The following is a 22,232-nucleotide window of genomic DNA, read 5'->3' as shown; positions in this document are numbered from 1 at the left end:
TACAGAAAGAACATCAAATTGTTGTGCAGTCAACACCCACTGTATTTAAACTACCTTTCCATTAAGATTAAACTAAAATCATAATTGCACCTGTAGTGTTTTCTTGCTATGTTACAGTAACTCTGTTGGCCCCCTGAGTAATACTCAAAACAATATTTTCAGTTTAACGTTAACTTAGGAAGCTGGAATATTTCATTTTCCTTCATAAAAAGGCAAGCTTGGGTACTGTTGTTGTAACTGAACTAAAACAGTCCTTCTGAGACAATGTCATCAAGTCCTTACTTTTTCCTACGCTCTTTCCTGGGAGCTTTAAAGTGCCTAGGCAGGAGTTAACTAGTCTGAGCCAAGTGATGTAGTCAGTCTCAACTCAGTGGCTGAATACAGGTAGGTTCAATTAAGAGTTAAGAAGAATAAATGGGCCAAATTTACACTTGAGATGAATTTCGAATTTTTAAGGCCGTCTTGCGGAAAGAACAACATAAGCAAGCTTTCTACAATGCTAATTGATCCTAGTCTCATGTTTTGTTCTTCAAAACTATGGGGAAGTATGAAGCTGTAGCTTTCAAAGACGAAACCATTGTTTTTACATTCACTGCATCTTTATGCTATGGCAAAAATGTTCCTTTTATAATACTTTTGTAGTTTTTAAGAAGGTAAATGTAATCTTATGATTTTCTTTCAGGGTCAGATATCTGAAATGGAGTTTTAACAAGGCTTAGAACTCACACAAATGTTTCTGATTTTTCCCTTACTTCAAGATGTAGTTTACTGGAAATAACAATGTTTTAAAAAATTAAAATATTAAAGAAAATCACAGTAAACCAGCGTGTTTTGGCTGATTCAGCACTTATGCTATAGCTTTTTTTGAATATATATATTTTTTTCAAAATAAAAATTTCACTTCAACAGATGACTGTATGTTGAAAATACTGCTTTAAGATCTAGTGTGTGAGCAAACTGAACACATGTAAGGTTTTCTTTTTGAATGGTTGTATTAACCATGCAGAATTTAAATTGCACAGAGAGAAAGTGAGGAGTTAGTTAACTCCTTGCAGAGGAATAAAAATGCACTGTTAGTTAGCTATTGCTCATAAATATTTTGATCCATAGCTTAACTAAAAGAAGTGTGTGACAGAATATATCTGACCAGAACAGGAGCAGTGACTATCCCATTCAGAGACAAATGCTTATTTGAATATATGTGGGTTTTTTCAGTAATTTTAAGGCTGTTGGCAATAACAGCAGTATGTTACTTTCAGAAGGAAGTAAAATAGCTTTATTTGAGTTTAGTATGTCTGTAAGAAATTGCAAACAGTAATGCTCAACTTCCACTTCTGAGTTACAGTAGCAATGTGTTTGTATAAGCCTTAGTTGTGAGGGTGAAAATAAGTTTTAAGAAGAGTGGATAATACTTGTGCAGCTCAATGCATTGGGATCATGAATGAGGTTCCTTATTGCGGGTGAGGTAGTAAAGAGAGAAAATAAAAATGGGAATATTTAGACAACCCTTGTGAGAGCACGTATGAAGCATTCAGATAACTTACTTTTTCTGTTTCATGTTTTTTGTTTTTTTTTTTTGTTTTATCTTCGATGTAATTAGGCGCGCGAGAGGGAGCAGATAGCGCCGGAGCTGAGATTAGTGACGGAAGTCGAACCAAAAGAAGTGAGTTTTGAGGAGGGTTTTGAAGGAGAGGGAGGGGACTTGGCACGCAGGAAGAGGAAGCTGAGGAAAAAACATGGATTTACACTTGGGACACAGGAAAGAAGAAGATGGCAGGAGACAATGTGAGCGGAGATGTAGGTGGGACAGACTGTTTAGTATTTGGAAGGTGAGGGTAAGGAATCCAGTTTTGCCTTGGAACGAGCCAGCCAATAGGTTGATGTTTTATGTATGTGTATGTATGAATGTGTGGGAATTTGGAATTGTGATGTGGTAGGAGAGGAAAAACAGTTGAATTGTAGGACCGTAGAGAAACATAGAGATTCTGGTTGTAGGTAGGTGTAGGAAGAATGATCTGTGTGAATTGTTACTGGCACAAGGGTCGGGTTTTAGGAATAATCCTTTTCTTGTATTCCCGCTTCTATGGGCTTAAGATTATGCAAGGGAATACTTGAAGATGTAAATATTTTAACTAATTGGTGTGAAAGGCTGTTGGGTATTTCTACTTAAATGCTGATTGGTTGTACAATTCCCTGTGCTTTGATTTAGTGAATCTAATTGGCAGAACATCAGTTTTTTCTCAGTAGCGATTAAATATTGTTTTGTCTTCTAACAACAATGTCCCAAAGCAACCTTCCTGCCAATTTATCTCAACTTATATGAAAGATTAATCTTAAAATAAAATGCAGGGCAATGTAGCTTCTTAAAACAGTAACTGAGTGAGAAATACTATCTTGAGTGGTACCCTATGGGGAAAGGAAAATTGACTGCGTGTGAAATTGGTACTGTTATAAAACCTTAACCAGTAAAGTGACGAAGTCAGAACACTAGGGATAAGAAAAGAAAACTTGTAATGTAATGTACTACTTCTGTGATTGGTAGATACTTTTCTGCAGCCCATAGACAGATTTCGGAATTCATTCTGCTATAGACTCCCACCACAATTAATCTCTCTGCTTTGGCTTCTGAATGTTTAACTTTTGTGTGCTTTGTAGTTATGTGTCCTGCCACTCTTTGTAAGCTCTGTGCTTTATAGAAAATAACAAAAAAAAAATAAAAATCCCATGTGTTGCACTAGAACAGCTACTATTAAAACATGTTACGTAGTACAGTGTGATCCTCGAAGCTTGGAATCTTCTTTGGGAAGTTTGATTTCAGGGGGTGCTTCAGTTTGACTGGAAAAGAAAAGGCTGTTTAGAAGCTGTTTTAGTTCAGGCTGTGCTTTCTTTGCTTCCCACTTGCTTTATGGCTCTGGCCATTTTACTGATCCTCTTCATCTGTTGGCCAGAATATAGGACTTCTCATTTGTTTTTGGTTCTCTTTTTTTTTTTTTTTTTTTTTTTGTCCTGTTGGATAGACAAGGCTCTGAGTGGACTTGAGCTAATGTATGTGCTCTTTTTTGACTGGCCAAGCAAAGAGGTGTGTGTGTTTTTGTTGCTCTGGCTGCCATGGCTGCAGTAGCTGCGGTAGCGCTGCTGCTTGTGCAAGCCTTGCCAAAGCTCTTCCAAACTTTTCTGCTACAAGCCAGACTGAGTACGTGTATTTTGCATTGATAACTGGGATGTAAAACACTATTTTAGTGGAACCAAACTGCTGATGTGCGTAGCTTGACACAGTGTGCATAACATGCAAAGCAGTAATTTAAACATACTTAGCTATGGAGAAGGGAGAACATAACATGAAATTAATACTTTTTGTATTATGCTCTCATACATCAAAGACAAAAATCTCTGTAAACTGAAATTTTGGGGCTTAATTTTTGATGAGTGGGGGAAAAGTTGTGTTTGGAACAACTTATGATTTATAAATGTAAAGGTATTTTAGATACCTCATGTTAACCAGGAAACAACCCAGCCTAAAATACAGTTTATTTACAGTTAGGAAAAAAAAAAGTTTTGTTATTTGTAAAGCACTTCATAATAGTATTATAATATTAGCAATTAAAGTGCTAATAATAATATAATAATAATATTATTATATTTATTACATTTGTGCGAATCTGAAAATGCTTTTGTAGCCACATTGCCACACATTGAATTTTTAATGTTCAAAATGCATTCAGGTGCATAATTCTTAAGGGTAGAGGGGGGGAACATTGCTACTGAGTTTTGTATCCCCTGCAATTTATCTACAAAACATTCTTTACCTTGATAGTAGTATATGAAAACAAACAAACAAAAAAAAAACTTTAAGGAGGATAAACACAGAAACTTGGCAGATTTGATTCCCTGACACTCAAGGGACAAAAGGCAGAAGTATAATTATTTCAAACTAATGGGAAGAGCTTTGCTCACCCTCACAGTTCTCTCCGTGGACTGTAGGGTGATTATATTTCATCTGTATGCTGAAGAGTGTATGAATTTGAACTGTAGATTCTGTTGTTCATTGGATATTTTAGTGAGGTCAAATATAACATGATCCAAAATAGTATGTTCTATTACCTTTAAACATGGATTCTAATGTTCAGCTGTAGTATAGAGTGCTTCACTGAAATTATTGAATAAACTCATGAACTGTAGACAGTGCTTACTTTAGAAACTCAGGTACAATTAGAAAAAGATTTGTGTTTGCTTTATCAGTTTAACTCAGGAAGAACTCTGTCCAGCAGGCTGGACTGTGGTTTGACTTGTTGGTTTTGTATAACGGATACATTTGAGCGACTGCAGAATTGGTGTATTTTGTACCCAGAGGGATAACAGAAAGGTCAGTTTTGTACATTTCTGAAGCTCTGATACACAGAATAGGTAGCAGAGGATACCAGTATGCTCTATGAAATGTTTTTCTGAAGGTGTTTTGCTCTTTATGTTTGTGGTGTACTGATAATACTTCAGATTTATTTAGGCAAGTTTGGAAACTGTTTATCACTCTTTCAGTATTAGCCATAAAAATACATTCATATGTTGGTGAATCCTTCAAAATGAAGTTGCATTGGGTTTATAAGTACTTTCTATTTAAGTATCAGTTGCTTTTTAATGCTTACTTACCATGTTTTCCTTTTTGGAGGATTGGATAGCTTTGGTCAAAGCTGCTGCTGCAGCAGCAGCCAAGAACAAAGCAGGAACTAAACCTAGAACCAGCGCAAACAGCAATAAAGATAAGGAGGAGAGAAAATGGCTAAAAGTTCCTTCAAAAAAGGAAGAAACATCAACCTCTACAATCATGCAGGAAGTGCAAAAAAAGGAAGAGGAGCCCACATCTAGTGACACATTTGGTAAAAACAGATTATTTAAAAGTAGATTTATTTTTGTACTGTTGAGTTAGAATTGACATTGTTAATTTTGCAATTAATTACTATTGTTTCTAGTGGAATATGTCTCATTTGCTAACATTTATCTGTTAGGAAACATCTTCTATCAGTTAAAACTTAGTTGTATAAGAACTTCTTACTTATGCCGAAGTTCTAGGCACCACCTATAACGAGAACATAGGGTGAGTTCTTAAATGGCTTTGCTGTACGCTCTGGTTCTTGTTTCAGAAACTTCTGTTACTTGTGAGATAATCTACAGTGCTTTAGTAAGGAAAAAAGTATTTCCAATGTGAGTGCTATATTCTTATTTTGGAGTAGTTGAAACAATTTCTGGGTTGGTGCGAATATGTTCTAATATTTTTTGATAACTGCATTTCTCACATCTATCCTGCAAGAGAGTAGATTCAGGCTAGATATCATGAAGAAACTCTTTACTGTGAGGTGGTGAGACACTGGGAGCCATTTCCTAGTGAGGTTGTGGGTGCCCCCCACCTGAAATTATTTTAAGTCCAGGTTGCATGGGGCTGTGAGCAACCTGGTCTAGAGGGAGGTGTTCTTGTCTGTATCAGGGAGTTGGAACTAGATGATTTTAAAGGTCCTTTGCATCCCAAACCATTCTATGATATAATGAGTAAAAATTACAAATTTTGAGGTTATAGTCATCTAATTATTCAATATACAATACTAGATGTTTAGACTGTCTCAATTTCATTTTTAATATCCGTAAAGATTTTTAACTCTGATATTAAAATACTTAAAAACTGATATTAGCATATTTTGTTTTGTTATATGTTTATGAAATGTGGGTTTGAGATTTTTCTTTCTGTTTAAAGTAGGTTTTCCTATAGTGGATGTTCCAAAGATGGCCTTTGTGCAAGCAGAGAGCACGTTATCACACAAGAGGAAAAGTAATCTAGGCAACTCATTTCAGGCAAAGAGAGCTCGTCTTAACAAGATCACTGGTAAAATGTCTTTGTTGTTGATGTTGGTTTTTCTGTTGTTCTTATGCTTATGTACTTTGTTCTGAAGTAGATGCACAAAACCATCTGACAGGTGTTCACTTCAGTCTCTTACTTGTTTGGAGTTTTAAAGGAATTTATATTAAAAGTATATACGTCTACCTTGATGATCATGGATTGAAATCAAATTATTATTGATTGGCAGCTTCTCTTATTTAAAGTTGAAAAATATATTTTGTTCTGAAATTCAGAAGAAGTTAACTTAAACATGAAAAAAAGTACTGCAATTTATGTACCTATTTCCCTAAACCTAATGTGTGAAATGTGTTTGCAGTATTGATCCTGTTACTACTTAAGTTAGTATCTTTGTGGGAAAGTAGAGTGTTCACAAATGAGGTGAAAAAAATTGTGAAGCTCTCTTTAATAGAGGGCCCCTTCGACAGGTAAAAAAAAAAAAAGACAATAAAAAGTCATTCCTCTCCTTGTTCTAGCAAATAGTGTGAAATCTGGTAACTGTACTGTATGATCAGTCCTACTTGGAGAAGTAAGGCAAAAATATCTTGATTTTATTAAACTGAGTTAATTATTTTTCAGATTTCTTTTGGTTCATGCACCATTCACAGGTCAGCTGCTGAGGACAGTCAGTTTTCTTACAAGTATGGTTCTATTTCAGTATCAAGCAGTAAATAAGTGGCTCAGTATTATGCGTAGTATGAAGAATGTGATCTTTCTTGGGAGGCCTCCTGTTTACTGCTGAATTTAGTTGAGGCTGATCAATCAAGCATCCATTGTTTCTACACTCCTGACCATACTGTGTATACACTCAGCATAGTTCCAGTTTAATTTCTGCCCTGAGCAGTAAAAGGCTGGGCTTATCAGAAATTTGTAGATAGATATCATTAGAATGAATTGCTTCTTGTTAGCCTTTGAAATGTTATTGGCAGATGATGGCAAAGCACACTGAAAAACCATTATCTCTAGAAATGATACTTTTCAGTGCCAGTGGATTTTCCTTTTTGAAGGAACATCATGAGAAAAATGATGGTGGAAAGCATTCATACAGACTGAACTAAATAACTGGAACGAATGATGTTGCTGACAATGACTTTATTGTTTTAAAAACCAGTTTCTGTTTGTCTCCATGAAATTATACTCTTTTAGTTGAGAATGTTACCATTCAGTGAAAGTGAATTAATTCTTTAATTACAACATGAAATTCATCATGCTTTGTAGTTGCTCTTTGTAACTGTTCTCTAATTAGCACTCTTCTGCAGCTCACACAATTGTTTGTTATGTTGCTGCATAGCAGAGCATTTTGAAAATGTAACTGGTGATCATATGTTCTTTTCCCTGCGTGCTTATTTCTTTTGCCTGTATATTTGTGTATTGTTATTTGTCTGTCTTCATTTTCTGATTTGTAGAAAGGTTGAGGGTTATACTTCTGTGGATCCATAAAAATGCCTACGGAAGAACATAAAATAGTATAGCTGATAGGAATACTTGGATTTATGCTTCTTACTGCATTGTTGAAATAGAGCAAGTGATTTGATTGGTAGACAGCTGTTTGAAGGGAACTCTTCTGAACTGAAATTCCATAGTCAGTATTTGTTGCTGGAAGTTCTCTTGTCTGCCACTAGGGCTGCATCTGGTGTTCTTTGTTCACCATTTAACAAAACAAAGTTGCTCTCTATGCTTTCTCTATCGCTTCTGGGGAAATTATATTTCCTAGAAATGAAGAATGTCTTCTGCTAAGCGAGTACTAGTGCCTTTTTCTTATATGATTTTGCTTCTGTTGGATTGCTTACTTCCACATATCCAGCTACTGAATTGATACATAAAAGAACATCAGCAGTAAAGCTGTGGAACAAAACTCTTCAATTTCACTATGCCACCTGTATTTCTTTTGTAGTATGCGTTGTCATTGATCAGAGATGTGGAATCTGTAGTTTTCTTGCTCTAGAAGTTGGTGGAGTTGCCTTTGTACAGGCGTGGTAGACCAATTAAAGGTCAGCCTAGGGGTCAGGCCTAGTCAGCATGGGTTTACGAACGGTAGATCCTGTCTGACAAACATGATTTCATTCTATGACAAGGTGACCCACTTGGTGGATGAGGTTAAGGCTGTCAAAGTGGTCTACCTGGACTTCAGTAAAGCCTTTGACACTGTCCCCCATAACATTCTCATGGAGAAGCTGGTTGCCCATGGTCTGGATGGGCATATGCTCTGCTGGGTGAAGCACTGGCTGGATGGCTGGGCCCAAAGAATTGTGGTCAATGGAGTTGAATCCAGTTGGTGGTCAGTCACGAGCAGTGTCCCCCAGGGCTCAGTGCTGGGGCTGCTTCTGTTTAACATCTTAATTGATTATCAGGATGAGGGGATTGAGTGCACCCTCAGTAAGTTCACAGACGACACCAAGTTGGGAGAGAGTGTTGATCTGCCAGAGGGAACAAGGGCACTACAGAGAGACCTGGACAGACTGGATTGATGGGCCAAGGTTAATGGCACGAGTTTCAATAGGGCCAAGTGTTGGGTCCTGCATTTTGGTCACACCAACTCCAGGCAACCCTACAGGCTTGGGGAGGTGTGGCTGGAAAGCTCCCAGACGGAAAGGGACCTTGGTGTGCTGATGGACAGTCGGCTGAATATGAGCCAGCAGTGTGCCCAGGTGGCCAAGAGGGCCAATGGCATCCTGGCTTGTATTAAGAATGGTGTGGTGAGCAGGACTAAGGAAGTCATCCTGCCCCTGTACTCGGCATTGGTGAGGCCTCACCTCGAGTACTGTGTCCAGTTTTGGGCACCTCAGCACAAGAAGGACATGGAGGTACTGGAGCAGGTCCAGAGAAGGGCAATGAGGCTCGTTAAGGGCTTGGAAAATCAACCCTATGAGGAGAGACTAAGGAAGCTGGGGCTGTTTAGTCTGGGGAAGGGGAGGCTGAGGGGGGACCTTATCGCTCTCTTCCAGTATCTGAAAGGTGCTTACAGTGAGAGCAGGGAAAGTTTCACTGGTGACAAGTAACAAGATGAGGGGAAATGGCCTCAAGTTGTGCCAAGGTAAGTTTAGGTTGGACTTTAGGAAACACATCTTTACAGAAAGTGTAGTCAAGTACTGGAATAGGCTCCCCAGGGAGGTGGTTGAGTCACCATCCCTGGATGTGTTTAAAAGCTGTTTGGATGTGGTGCTTAGGGATATGATTTAGCAGAGGGTTGTTAGAGTTAGGGTACTATGGTTAGGCTATGGTTGAACTTGATGATCTTTGAGGTCTTTTCCAACCTGTGTAATTCTATGATTCTATGAAATATAAATGCTGAAAGTGCCTAGTATTCTTGTGGAACATGGGGATAAAAACACTCATGTGACCAGAATTACTGAGCATTTTATGTTTCAGTGCCCTACATGTTTCCTGAGAGCCCAAGAGAATTTCTTGGCCATTGTGTATTAGTTATTCTTAAGCATATCTGTTTTTTTATATAGTGCAATAGCAGTTTTCTTTGGATCCTTCAGCTCAGGGAGGACTTAAATCCTGGAGATTATAACAGCAAATTCTGTTCATCTGTGGGCTGTTTTTTTAGATGTTATCTTTTCTGCTTTATCTTATGATGTACCCAGGTTCTCCTCATATTTAGGTAATTGAAGTTACCTTGTAAAGTAAAACTACAGCTGATGCTATATTCTAAATCAACAATCAGATGTTTCTAAGATTTTTTTTTTTCTCACATTTGTTACCCTTTCTTTTACAGTTTGTTGAGAATGGAATATCATCTTCTCACTTATTTGTTTCCATTATGGTCATTTGTGATCTCTGCTGCTGAAAATTCATTTGGAAACTGAATCTCTTGTTCTATTTTATCTAAAAAAGATTCTTATTCATTTATTCGAGTCAAGAAGATGTAATAACATTTTGATGAAATTCTTGAGTATTGATAAGGAGAGAGATACAGGAGAATTATACATTATTTTTATAATTTAATTTTTATGTTTTTTATAATTTTTGCTTTAAGTAATATGGGTTTGGTTTTGAAGTCTGAGCACGTGGGCTTTAAATGGTTGGTGAGGCATTATTTCACATTTGATTGCTTGCAGCTTGTTAATAGAAGTGTCAGAGAAGTACCTCTTGTTAAAGGTCAACACTGTGGGAGTGTCCCTTTGCTGCTTTCTTCTAATTCAAAGTGTTTAGCTTTGTGTTGAGCTGTTTCAGAAAGAATTATGTTGTTGATGCAAGCAGAATGTATTTTGTGGCTCATGATTGTGCTCTGTTTTCCACAAACTGTTGTTGCAAGGTTCTAACTAAAATCTCTGCAATCTTTCTCCTAAGGTTTATTGGCATCCAAAGCTGTTGTTGCAGATGGTGCTGAAAAAAAGGAAGGCAACAAAGAAACAGCTCCAGTCCTGGAGCAGGTATGAAATGGTAGAGTTTGATTCTTTTGCAAGGTTCCCACTGAAGTGTGCCATGGAGAATGTGGTACCTACAACATAAAATTTGCCCCTTCAGATATAATAGGGAACTGAAAACTTATGTTTACATGTCTGGCAGAGCCAGAAGTATGGAATTCAATTGTCTCAAAATGCAGTGTTACCTTGAATTCTAGTAATGAGATTTTTGTTGCAGAAAAATGAAAGAAAGAAATGAAGTCTCCATGCAGGAAATGCTAGGAGACTGGTGTCCCCAAGGTTCAGTTTTCAACTGAAACCATGACCATGACTGGCTTAGGAGAAGGCCCTTACACAAATTTAATTTGTGTTTGAAGCAGGGTTTTTGACATCAAGTAGAACTTCTTATATAAGAAGTTGATTTTATACTGTAAGAATTTGATGTTGTAGGCTTGTATGTGTTTTATGAACTGCTCAATGAGCCATACATTTTGCAAGGGTGTGTATTTTAATAAATACAAAAAAGAAACTTTTAAATAATATTAAGGGTCTGATTTTTAAGCCTGTGTGTTTGCAGGTCCTGAAAGCTGCCTTTTTATCTTTGGCTTATTCCATTCTGTTCTGGCATTGCTTGACTCCGAGTTGTGTGTTATCTTGCATATTAAAAGGTCTGAATGCCTACACATGGTAAAACAAGCTAAGGATGAATGGTAGTGTTGATTCAGGAGATCTTTGCTTTTCCAATCATTTAAATCAGAGCCTTAATGTAGTTTCAGTACAACTTTTTTGTATTCATTTTCATTCTTTAGAAGGAACATTTGAGTAAAATAGCTTTGCTGCCCGCACTTCCTCATAGAGCACTTCTGTTCTTAAGCTCTGGCACATTCTGAACAGTCCCTGCCCAAACCTTTACTTGATATTTTGGTTGTACTGTTTTAGAGCTGGTACATACTTGCATTGCTTTGTGGGTTGTTTTTTTTTCCCCATTGATGCTGCATTGGATGCGACTTCTGTCAATGGCACATGATTTTCTGTTTTTAATGCTGTTGCTGTAATGGCTGTATAAGCCACTACAGTGTCAATGCATTGATTGATATTTTGCATAAAGGTTTACAGTGTATTGACCTGACATTCCATTTCTCAAATTTTTGCATATTAAAGTTGCTATGATTTTTATTTTATTTTTTTGCTACTGTGTGTGATATTTTCAATGTGCAAAAAACTGTGAAATGGCTTACAGCATGTGGTTTTTGGAAGAAGCGTTGCAATGTAAATCTTACCATGCAGAACTCCCATAAGATGAGTGGGACTTTGTGGTTTACATAGACTGTGTATGCAACAGTATAAACTACAATACGTATTTACAAAAAAAAAACCTTTCTTCTTTGACTTGGTAACGTGACTGCTTTTGTTTTATTGATTAGAGAAAAGGGAAAAAAAAGATGTCTCTGTAATTGTTTACATGCTAATGGTCTGAAAAAATTCTTTTTGGGGAAATACTGTTTAAGCTCTTTCAAAGAGGCATCGAAAATCCCGAATTGTTATTCTTTCCCTTCTAACTAAAAAGAGAAACCTGACAAACTTCTGAATGACTGAAGGGAGGGAAATTGGAGCTCAAAGCTTTTTTTGCTAAGATCCTGCATGAATTCAAATTAAAATGGCCAACTTATAAACCTCCCCAAAAGGTTTTTGGATGGCAAAGCTGACACTCCTTAATTAGAGGTGTTTTGTCTGCTACTGCTATAAAATTGAATGGATCAAATATCTTGTAGGCTTTTTTTTTAGTACTGTAACATGGAACATGGTAGAAGTATTCAGGCTGATAGTTGGAATCTTACTTTGTTGAAGTATATTTTATTTATATTTATATATATATATTTAGTTTACAATTGTCTTAAGCCCAAAACCTCAGACAATTGGTTGCAGATACAGTACTTTATTTAACTGTATTAGGGTAACATGTTATGTTTCCTTTTGACCAAGACATGCTTAGATGAATAACATTAATTCATTAAGGTTTTTAATGTTAATTTGTCCTGTTAAGAGGTTAAGCACCTTATCAAAATATTAATTTAATTTTTTTAATCTTGTTTAAATAACTTTGTAATTTGAAAATAATGGATTCTGTAGTAATGTCTTTCACATCTGTGAAGATGAACAATAAAATTGTTTATTTACAAGTTATGACTCTAATTAATTTCTGGTAATACCTCTCATAACCAGCATAGGTATACTCTTCAGCTCATGCAATTTTTTTATTTAAATGAATAAACTGCACTTAATACATGTGTATTATGGTATTATTCAAGATAGAACTGTTATCTCCTGTATGGGATGCTTTGCACTGGATCTTTACGTGGTAATTCCAGCATGTTATTCACGTGGCATTCAGGGGTGCCCTTTTACACGCATAGGATGTGCACATATGCTTATTTCTACTGGAATTCTCCATGTTCCACAAAAAAAAAAAAAAGTTATTTATTTAAAAAAAAAAAAAAGAAAAAAAACAACCTTTAAGCCCTAAAATAGGTCAGGAGTGTGACATTTCTTTTTAGCTTGGATAAAGTCATGCAAAAGTTCTAGAAGTATCTTTCTACTTCCATAATTACACTTTTATTAGATAATGCCTTGCTGACTGTTGTAACTGGAACAAGATGGGAAAGATTTAAGAAATTGTGTTCAAATATTGTAATTTGTCAATGTTGGGCCAGTTGTAACACATGCACAGTTTATTCGGTAAAGCAGAACTTTCTTCCTGCTAAAAATCTAAGATACTAAATTTGTTAACACATGTGAATGTCTAAAATAATACCCGTGTGTGTGTTAAGGTTGAAAATTGATGTTATTAGAAAGCTGCATCGTATGCTGTTTTTTTTTATCTTCAAAAGTTATTTTAACTCTATCTGTGCATTTCTTTCCTCCCACAGTAAGCAATCTATTTAACCCTGTGGTGCTAGAAGTTGTGATTTCTTCATGTGTTTGCACAAGCATATAACGTGGTGAAATCCAGACTCCCAGCACTGAAGGGGTTGTGTGAGAGTGTGTTCAGTATTTGGAGAACTTATTGTTTTCAGACATTCTGCGAAGGAGCATTATTGACTTTTTCAGGTTCTTTTTTTAGAAATGAAACTTAAATTAAACAAAGCTTTCCCAAAAAACTGTTGAAAATTTACAGCTACCATTGCAGATGTGTGCCTGTATGTGCAATGTAACAGGCTTTCCCCGAGTTACATTTTGATGCAGCATTTGATGATCCTGTGTAATGAAGATGGAAAAGACAAGCTAAAATGACTTTGGTGCATTTTTAATTGGAAATAAAGTGAAATAGTTGTTTTGTTTTAAGGCTTTTTGCAGCTATTTCAAATAGAAATGAGTGTTCTGAATACTGAAAATAATTAATAGTGCTCCTTAACAAACAAAAAAAAGAATTTAATGTGATGCATTTAAAATATTTTTTTCATTTGTACTGAAAGTAATGTTGCTTAAAATGTGTTTGAATACTAACCTTGCTTTAAAAAGTTCAAAATAGAATACACGAACTACAATGAAGAAACTGAAATAAAAGTATCAATTTTTTATTATTTATTCAGGAGATTTCACCTAAACCACAAATTCAGAAAAAAAATGAAGCTGATATTAGCAGTTCTGCCAACATTCAGAAACCTGCACTGTTATCCTCAACTTTGTCTTCAGGAAAGGCTCGCAGCAAGAAATGCAAACAAGAATCTGGAGATTCTTCTGGGTGTATAAAGCCCCCTAAATCACCACTTTGCCCAGAATTAATACAAGTCGAGGATTTGACGCTGGTCACTCAGCTTCCTTCTTCTGTGATAAATAAAACTAGTGAGCACAGACATTTTAAAAAACATATCGTAATTACTTATGAGAGATATACAGAAAATAGTCTATTTTTGGTTGTAAATGGATATTGCATTTAAAGATTAATCTGCTTTTAAAACAATAACAACAAAAAATAAAGACCAAGTGGGAGAATTAGGGATAGCTTAGTACTTTTAAAAAGTTAAGTATCATAATAAGGCGTATGAATTACTTACTAGACTTTCTCTCTAGCTTAAATCTCTACATTAGTATCAAGAGTGATACATGATAAATCAAACCTCTCTTCTGAAGGGGCCTGATTCATTAAAAATAAAAAAAACATACACTTGGGTTGTGGATCTTTCCTTCTCTGGGAAATGCTGCCTTCAGCAGACTGATGGTACATCTGTTGGCTGTGACATTTTTCACCTTAATGTCATATTCCCATAAATATCACGTGAAAGAGAAGTTACGTTCAAGATCTGTAGTGGGGAAATACATAAATCAGTCTTTGCTGTACCATAAGGTATATCATAGGTGTTTGGCATCTTAATGTGTGAAACTGATTTGGAAAGTGCCAAAATACTGGTCATCAGAAGAGCAGGGAAAAATTAACCCTGTCTCCTTGAATATGCTATTTATTTTTGTAGATATTGGAATATTTTTGTTGCTTGAGAACACTACATGATAAGGCCAAGGGTTTAAACAAGTATTGGTTACAGTAAGACAAAAAGCTAAGTTTGTTTCATTTTTAGCATAGTTATTTAAGGGTTGAAGAATACACCTGCATCATATGTTCTCCTTAACCTTCACTTAGTATTTTCCCTTTCAAGATAAGTTTCTTCTAATCTTTTCTCAATGATATTTTTAAAGGAATGGGGGAGGAAGGTAGGTAGGTTCAGCCATCTTTGTTTATTCAGGAAATGTTGATTTAATTTGTTTCTCTAGATGCCCCCTAAAAAAATACTTGTAGTATGTCTTCCCTCCCTGCCCCAAGATGGTAAGTAGTTTTCTTTGAGGAACTTTTCATTATTCAGTAAGTTAGGCTTTCTGTAGCAGTATGCTAGAAAAACAGCAAATTTACAAGTTTGTTACTTAACAGCTTAGATTTTGCTAACATTGTGTTCTAATCTTTGGGTTCCAAGTATTTACCACATCTGGTGGAAATTTTTACTCTTTGCCTGTTATATCTACTTTTAAACTTGTGAACCTTTTACTCTAAAAGTTCATAAAGAACAATGATTTGTAGTGTAATGACTTAAATGAATTTTTCCAAGGCAAATGTGTGTGGAGCTGTACAAAAATAGAAAAGGTTTAGGGGAGTGTTTGCTTTGTTTTTAATGAATCAGGCCTATATTATCCTATATCAATCGCCCCACTTTTGATTTTAAGTGAGACGTTCTCGAGTCTTTTTGCTATGCCATGCATTGGTAGTAGACATCTTAAGTATAGTTGGGGCATTGATATCAGGTCAGGAGATGAGATATAAAATAAACCACTGCTTTTTCTTATTCATTTAATAAATTTAATATGTATGTTACTACTACCAGTGACTTTTTAGATCTTTAACTATGGTCATTTGTTCTGTTAACTGTACAGCCCTGTTGCTGAGTTCCATTATAAATGACCTACTCTTATATTTTCTGTGGGGTGGGGGGAGGGTTGCTTATGATAAATACACTGTTTGCTCTAAAAACAATAGTTATTTATCAGTGGAGAATTAGATGCCCTATTAATGTATAACAAGGAAAAAGCAGAATCATGTCTTGAACGTAACTTTTCCTTTCTGGTAGTCACAGTTTCTAATTACTTTACCAGTCCTGCTGTGATTACCAGCTCTGCAAATAAGAGCTATTTAAAGCACTTCCCATCTTTAGATCTCTAAAATACTGCGGTAAGATTATCATATCTCTCTCTGCTTCATGAACATTGAAAGATCTCTTTTTAGGTCCATCACAGCCACTGAATTCCCCTAGATCCTACAAACATAGCCAACGGAGAAGAAGATCACAGCGTTTAGCCACTTGCTCGTTGCCTGATGATTCTGTAGAAAAAGTTTCTTCTCCCTCTTCAGTTACTGATGGAAAAGTGTTCTCCATCAGTGCTCAAAATCAACAGTCATCAAAATTGGAGGGTAATGTATCTTAATCTAATAAAGAACTGCCCAAGAAAAATTGAATCATAAAAATGAGACCTTTTGTGGTTTTCATCTAATGGGACATTTTGATTTACTGTAGCTAAAGCTGAATGCTGTTCCCTTGTTATGTAACACTGCAACCCAAACTGTTATTTGTTGGACCTTTGTATCTTTTTTAATGTGACATTCTTTCTTTTATGTAGTACCCGATGTTGCTCATATGTCACTTGAGAAGCGTGGACCCTGTCTCCCTCTTGATTTAAGCCGTAGTTCGGAAGTCACAGCACCACTATCCACAGAATCCACTTTCCGTAATGAATATCCCAGTAAAGACAAGGAAGATATTCAGATGATTACATATCTTTCTTCCAAAGCAGTAACTGATGGAAGAGTAGCTACAACAGCGTCAGGTAAAGAGATCCTGTGTACAACCAGTTAGGCTTACAGTTGTAGGATTAAAACATGCATGTACTCAGTCACATGAAAAGAAGAGATGAGCTTTTTGCTTTCTGCAAGCTTGCAAACCTACCTCTCTTCAATTGGTCCATCCGTCTGGGTATTCTTTGCCTTCCGCTAGCTTCAAGCTCTATTAGCACTTTTTCTATCATGCCCTAAGAAAGAACTGGTTTAATCATATCGAGAGTGTGGAATGTAATATGCAGTATTTCTTTCAAAAATATTTTCTGTTATAAAAACTTGTGTTTAAAAAAAAAAAAAAATCATATAGCTGTTTACTAACTTACTAATATGTACTAAGTCTAAACATACTCCTTTATCTTGTGACTTTAGATGTAGATTTAGTAGAGTTTTCAAAGGTAGTCAGTGTTCTTCCACCTTCTGTTTGCAGGACAGATTTTGTCATTTTCCTGCTTGGAAATGTTACTTGAAAATATTACTGAAATCCTCTGAAGTTTATATGGGTTTGGTTCACCCTCAGAGAGCAAGTGTAGAGCCCAGTATGGGAACTTCAGGCTGTATCTATCTCATTTCTTAGTAGTTTACTGGGCTCTGTCATTTGAGTGAATCACTTGGTTAGAAGCAATTAGATTTGGAGAATAGGTCGCCTTATGATTTGCAGACCTGAAGAAAAAAAGCCCTTCTTTTTAATCTACTTTATGTTGGATGTCTATACACCCTTTTATTTTTCACATATAAGGCTCCTACATGTGACTATCGTACCATTTTTTTAATTGACTTTAATAGAAAATTGATTTAATAAAGTAAGAAGTCAAATTATTGATTATACACTTATTGGAAAGTTCTTTGATAAATATTTGATAACAAAGCTATTTGATAAATATTTGATAACAAGGGACAGATACTGTTACATTAACGTGTGTAATTATGCCTTTCTGAAAGTAGAACTTAGACCTATTTAGAAGTATAATTGAGTTTGCACTGAGTAGTTGCTGTAGTTACAGTATTCTAGGTCAGTGAAATGTTTTGTTCAGTGTGTGTGTGGCCTTCTTGGGTGTCTGCCCACACATGGCTCCCATTGACTCTGTGTAAGAGGTAATTGATTGCTTTACTGAATTCCAGCATAGCTACTACAGTGTGATGCATAAAAGACCAAGTAGGATCAATATTGTGTAGGTTAAATTAGATGACTTTAAACATCCCTTATCTTCTTCCCACTTTCTTTCTCTCTCCCCCCAAAGACTTACTTATTAATGTCTTAAACTAGTTTGTCGAAATGAAGACTATGAGATTTATAATGAACTATTATTTAAGTTTTTAAAAATACTACTTAATTTCTCAAGTCAAACCTGATAACAATCTCAGCTTACTTTTGATATGTTGTATAGCAATAGAATCATAGATTACTGGAGAAGTTAGTTTTGCAAATGTCTTTCTATTTCATGTCTTTGTCCAGTAGAATTGTTCTGGGGAAGAGTATAATTGGCCACTCAGAACAGTATCATAATAGAAATCAACAGCTTCTGGTTGCTGTTGTTTATTTTCATTTACTAGAACTCATTTCTTTTACTAGGAATTTAACTTTTTTTCTTTTCTAGCATGTTTGGTGGATCATTTAAAATGTAACTGGTAATACTGATGGGCGTTTACTTTGTTGTCTGCTTCTATATGGAACTGGCTTGACATCTGAGTAAACTCTCTTCTGCATCCATAACTATCCTTGTGCCTCTTGATTCATCCAGCTGGGTCTTAGACCTGGCCACAGCTGTGTTTAGGCAGAGAAGGAACATTTTATTTATGATTCAGAAACTTCTGATATATCTGATATATCCAGACTATTCTGTCTGGATTTATTTTTTTTTTTTTCTTTTTAAAATCTGAAGTACATTAAATCCATGTTCTTTTATTGGTGTTTCTACTGTTTGATATTATTGAAGTAGTCAGGACTGACTTGGTGATCTAGACTTCAGTGATAGCGTGGAATTAACTAAGTATATTTAAGTTGAAAATGCTTTATTTTGTAATCAGTGAAGCAATTAACAATAGTTTCAGAAATTATGGAGGTAAGTTTTTAGACTGAAATAACTTATTATGATCACTCTCCATTCTGAGGTACTTCTGAGGTCAAGAGGTACTTTATATTAGACCTAGAGATGTAAGTTGTGACTTTGGAAGTTTGGAATTCTAATGGGGGCTACCTGTTGAGCAAATTGAAAAATGAATTTACCTCATCAAAAACACTGCATTTTAATCACTGCTCTATTGAAAAAAAATACTGGACTGGTATCCATCAAAGAGAAGGAATGAAGTGTGCTGAAGTATTGAAGTATAAATGGGAACTGATAATATTATCACAGAGTCACTCACTCATTGCATAAAATAGACCTCTTGTTCTATGATGGCAGCACAGAAACACTGTGATCAGTTCCTTCACTCTGTAGTCTATTTGGAAGTTCTGTGTACTTTAATAGATGCTGATATGCTTCTATTTAGTTGTTGAACTGAGTACTGTGTTTTCTATAACGTTACTCACTGAGTAAACAACATTTGGGCATGCAGTAGTCTGGATTTTAAATTTCAAAGGAAAATATTGCTTGCAAGTTAACCAATATTGCTAGTAGTTGAAGTAAAACCCTGAATTATACTATGTTACACTTCAATGTTTATATTTTTGTTGCTAGGAAAGTTGAAACATCAAAACCTCTTGAAAAGAACATTGTGCAACAAAATAAATAATTTTAACGTCATATAATGTGCTAAACTGACAAAAGCAGTGCCACTAAGCGATACTGCATTTGTAGCACAGTGCTCTGTTGTCTGCCTGTTCTCATGCTAGTGAGGTTTGTGCCACCTGAACCATGCCAGCTCTGGAAAGGTAGTACTAGAGGCTCGTGAAGAGAAGCTATAAATAGCCATGATTTGCATTTGTTTTAACGTGAACTCAGTCTTTTTTGTGCTAGAAACACAAAATATATTTTGTGGTAATGGAACGTTAACATCATTAGTTTGGCAAGTCCAATCTTGAAATATCTTTCTCTGCTTTTAAGTGTGGACTTCCCACAGTTCACTGTGTGGGAGGTGGGTGAGCAGATACCTGAGTAGGAATAAAATGGGAACTTGGAAAAACATTAATTAATATTCTAATGTCTCCATAACAGGTATATTTTTTTAAATGCATATTTGCGTTTTTGCTTTTGTTGCTTGCCCTTCAGACTGTGATAGTCAGCTTTGTCTCATTTTGTAGTTATTTGTAAGGTATAATAATTACACAGTTGAAAAGTGGTTTCTAAACCTTATATTTTCATTTAAGATTTGAGAATTATGGATTTTTGATCTGTAATGTTTCAATTCTGTAATACTGCAATAAGTATAGACTAAGTTATGTTAGTATAAGTGAAAAACAAGAGTATTAGTGTGTATGAATAGTTACAAGAATATGGTGGTGTATGCAGGCATAACAGTCATTTCTCTTTTCGGGTAACTATACAAAGGCAGTTTAGAGAGCTCTGTCATTGAGATGGGTGTTTGCGTGCCCATAGCAGTTTTCTGCCCACAGTAAATGTTCCCTCAAGCACTTATCTAATTACTAGTTACCAACTTTTATCACACATACTCATCCTGAAATTTGAGATACTAAAATTTGTGTTGTGACTAGCAAACTCAGGCTGTGTCTGACTGTTTGACATCAGGATTTCTTTTGAATAATGAAATCAGAATACTAAATTCTTCTAAATGTACAGACCGGAATGGAATTATTCTAGTCATTGTTCGAAGAGAGAACACGTGAAATTTTCATCAAAATAGCAAACTGCATTAGGTGCATTTGAGTGATCCTTTTATGTTCTCTTTAGAAACGAGACAAGACATTAATAGCATCAAGATGTGGAGAAGAGCCACTATTTCACTGCGGTGCTAAAGTGTGTTCACTGTGTGGCAGGTGGCAAAACCATTCGTTCTATAACAGAGACACATGTTAACGAGGAAATCAAAGAAAGTAATGCTTGACACAGTGTTTCATGTTGATAAGTATCTTTGTGAACTAACTGCCCTTGAAATAGAGGAAGGCAAATCTTAGATGGTTCACCAAAGTCAGTACGATTATGTTCTCATGTGTGATGTTTGATTCAAGCTGCTGGAAAGGCTCAAGAAAGCACAACTCATGAATTAGAAGACCTCATGCAGCTGAGCAGTTGCATATGACTTGATTGCGTAGTATCCTGAAGTCTTGCATTGTACAGCTGGAAACGTCTGGCATTTGAGAATGCTGTGTGGTGTGATAAATGGTGCTGCTCCTGCAGCTTTCTCACACTTACTCTTTGACTGCTTTCCAGAGAAGATTGCATAGGGACTGGAGCAAGTTTCATGTGAAGTGCATTGCATCATAACAGAATTGGGTTTATCTGTCCAAGCCTGGAAAGTAGCCCATAGAGCCACCAACAAGCTGTTAGTGCCTTTTGTCCAGAGTTACAACTGATGAATTAACTAAAAGCTTTTAACATTGCCTATTCTACATCAGCTTTATAGTTTTCCGTATCTTGACTTCTAGCAAGTCTCCTTCGGGGTTTTTGTTTATTTTTTTTTTTTTATTTTATTGTGAAGGGAGCTGATGAAGATTAGTCTTTCCTAATTATGCTTAAACAGCTTTCACAATAGCAATGACTGCAGTAATATAGAGCTTTCAATAGTGTCAGTAATTTTATTTACTAAAAACTTTTTTTTGTTGTTGTTTTTATTTGAGAATTACTTTGTGCTATTGGAGTGTAAATATCAAAAATAAAATTGTAATTTTAGGGGTTAATTATGCAAGTTGTTTCCTCATTTATATCAGTTATAGGTATGGGGAACTTCCTTTAAAGTACAGCAAGTTTTACTGAATAGTGCAGAATAATTGTTGGTAAATGTTTGAGTTCTGACAAATTATCACAGTAGCTTGCTTGTAATTCAAATATGGATCAAATACATAGAATCAATAAAAACTCAGTAAGCTGAAATATAAATACACAGCACGGAAAATTTAGGTATGAGAGCTGTTCTCTGCTCACATAATAATGAGGTAACTTGAATGATGCTAACAATATCAGGACTTTTGCTGTTAGTATTGATTTCTGTTACAGTGGAATGAAAAGGAAACAAAAAGGCTTAAAGTAGGAGCAAAAATGTGTTTTAAGTAGAAACATAATTTAGAAATGAATGCAAAATCCAAAATAGACAAGAAACTTCTGTGGCATGTATTGTTTTGTATGTAAAACTAAGATCTAGGCATTCATGTGCAGTAATTATATGTAAAGTATGATTATGTTATTACCAGTATTTGATGTTTCGGTGATCTTATTCAGCCAGTGATCTGGCTGCAATCCTTCCTGAATGCCTAGTAAATCTGTCTTCTTGTTTTCAGCACCCTCGTCTCATGTACATGCCTTACATCTGGAATTGCCTTTAACCAATAGTCTAAAGTTACCCAAAGGGAGTAGTAAAAAAAAGAGGTCTTCTACATCAGTGAGCTCTGAAGGGACAGAGATACAGTACTCTGTGCCCATAAAGGAGAAATGTTTTGAGAGTCTGAAGGAGAAAATATTAAAGAACGTGATTGAGAAGGACAAGCATTCAGAAGTTGGTAAACTACAAT

General features: G+C 35.7%; 1 protein-coding gene across 10 annotated transcripts in view; it reads left to right on the top strand.

Annotated features, from left to right (window-relative positions):
- Positions 1–22,232, top strand: part of PHF20L1 (PHD finger protein 20 like 1) — a 49,227-nt gene that overhangs the window by 12,381 nt on the left and 14,614 nt on the right. For 2 of the 10 annotated variants that reach the window (XM_072327749.1, XM_072327741.1), the window contains exons 6-13: positions 1,601–1,663; positions 4,664–4,871; positions 5,741–5,869; positions 10,178–10,260; positions 13,824–14,076; positions 16,001–16,186; positions 16,393–16,599; positions 22,002–22,220. In XM_072327749.1, coding sequence (XP_072183850.1) covers positions 1,601–1,663; positions 4,664–4,871; positions 5,741–5,869; positions 10,178–10,260; positions 13,824–14,076; positions 16,001–16,186; positions 16,393–16,599; positions 22,002–22,220 — 1,348 coding nt within the window. The remainder of the gene's footprint in view (positions 1–1,600; positions 1,664–4,663; positions 4,872–5,740; positions 5,870–10,177; positions 10,261–13,823; positions 14,077–16,000; positions 16,187–16,392; positions 16,600–22,001; positions 22,221–22,232) is intronic. The other 8 variants (XM_072327747.1, XM_072327744.1, XM_072327746.1 and 5 more) reach the window with 6 other exon arrangements.

This window comes from Excalfactoria chinensis, chromosome 2 (assembly GCF_039878825.1).
Source record: "Excalfactoria chinensis isolate bCotChi1 chromosome 2, bCotChi1.hap2, whole genome shotgun sequence".
NCBI classification, from domain to species: domain Eukaryota; kingdom Metazoa; phylum Chordata; class Aves; order Galliformes; family Phasianidae; genus Excalfactoria; species Excalfactoria chinensis.
This window is presented reverse-complemented; position numbering and strand designations above follow the sequence as displayed.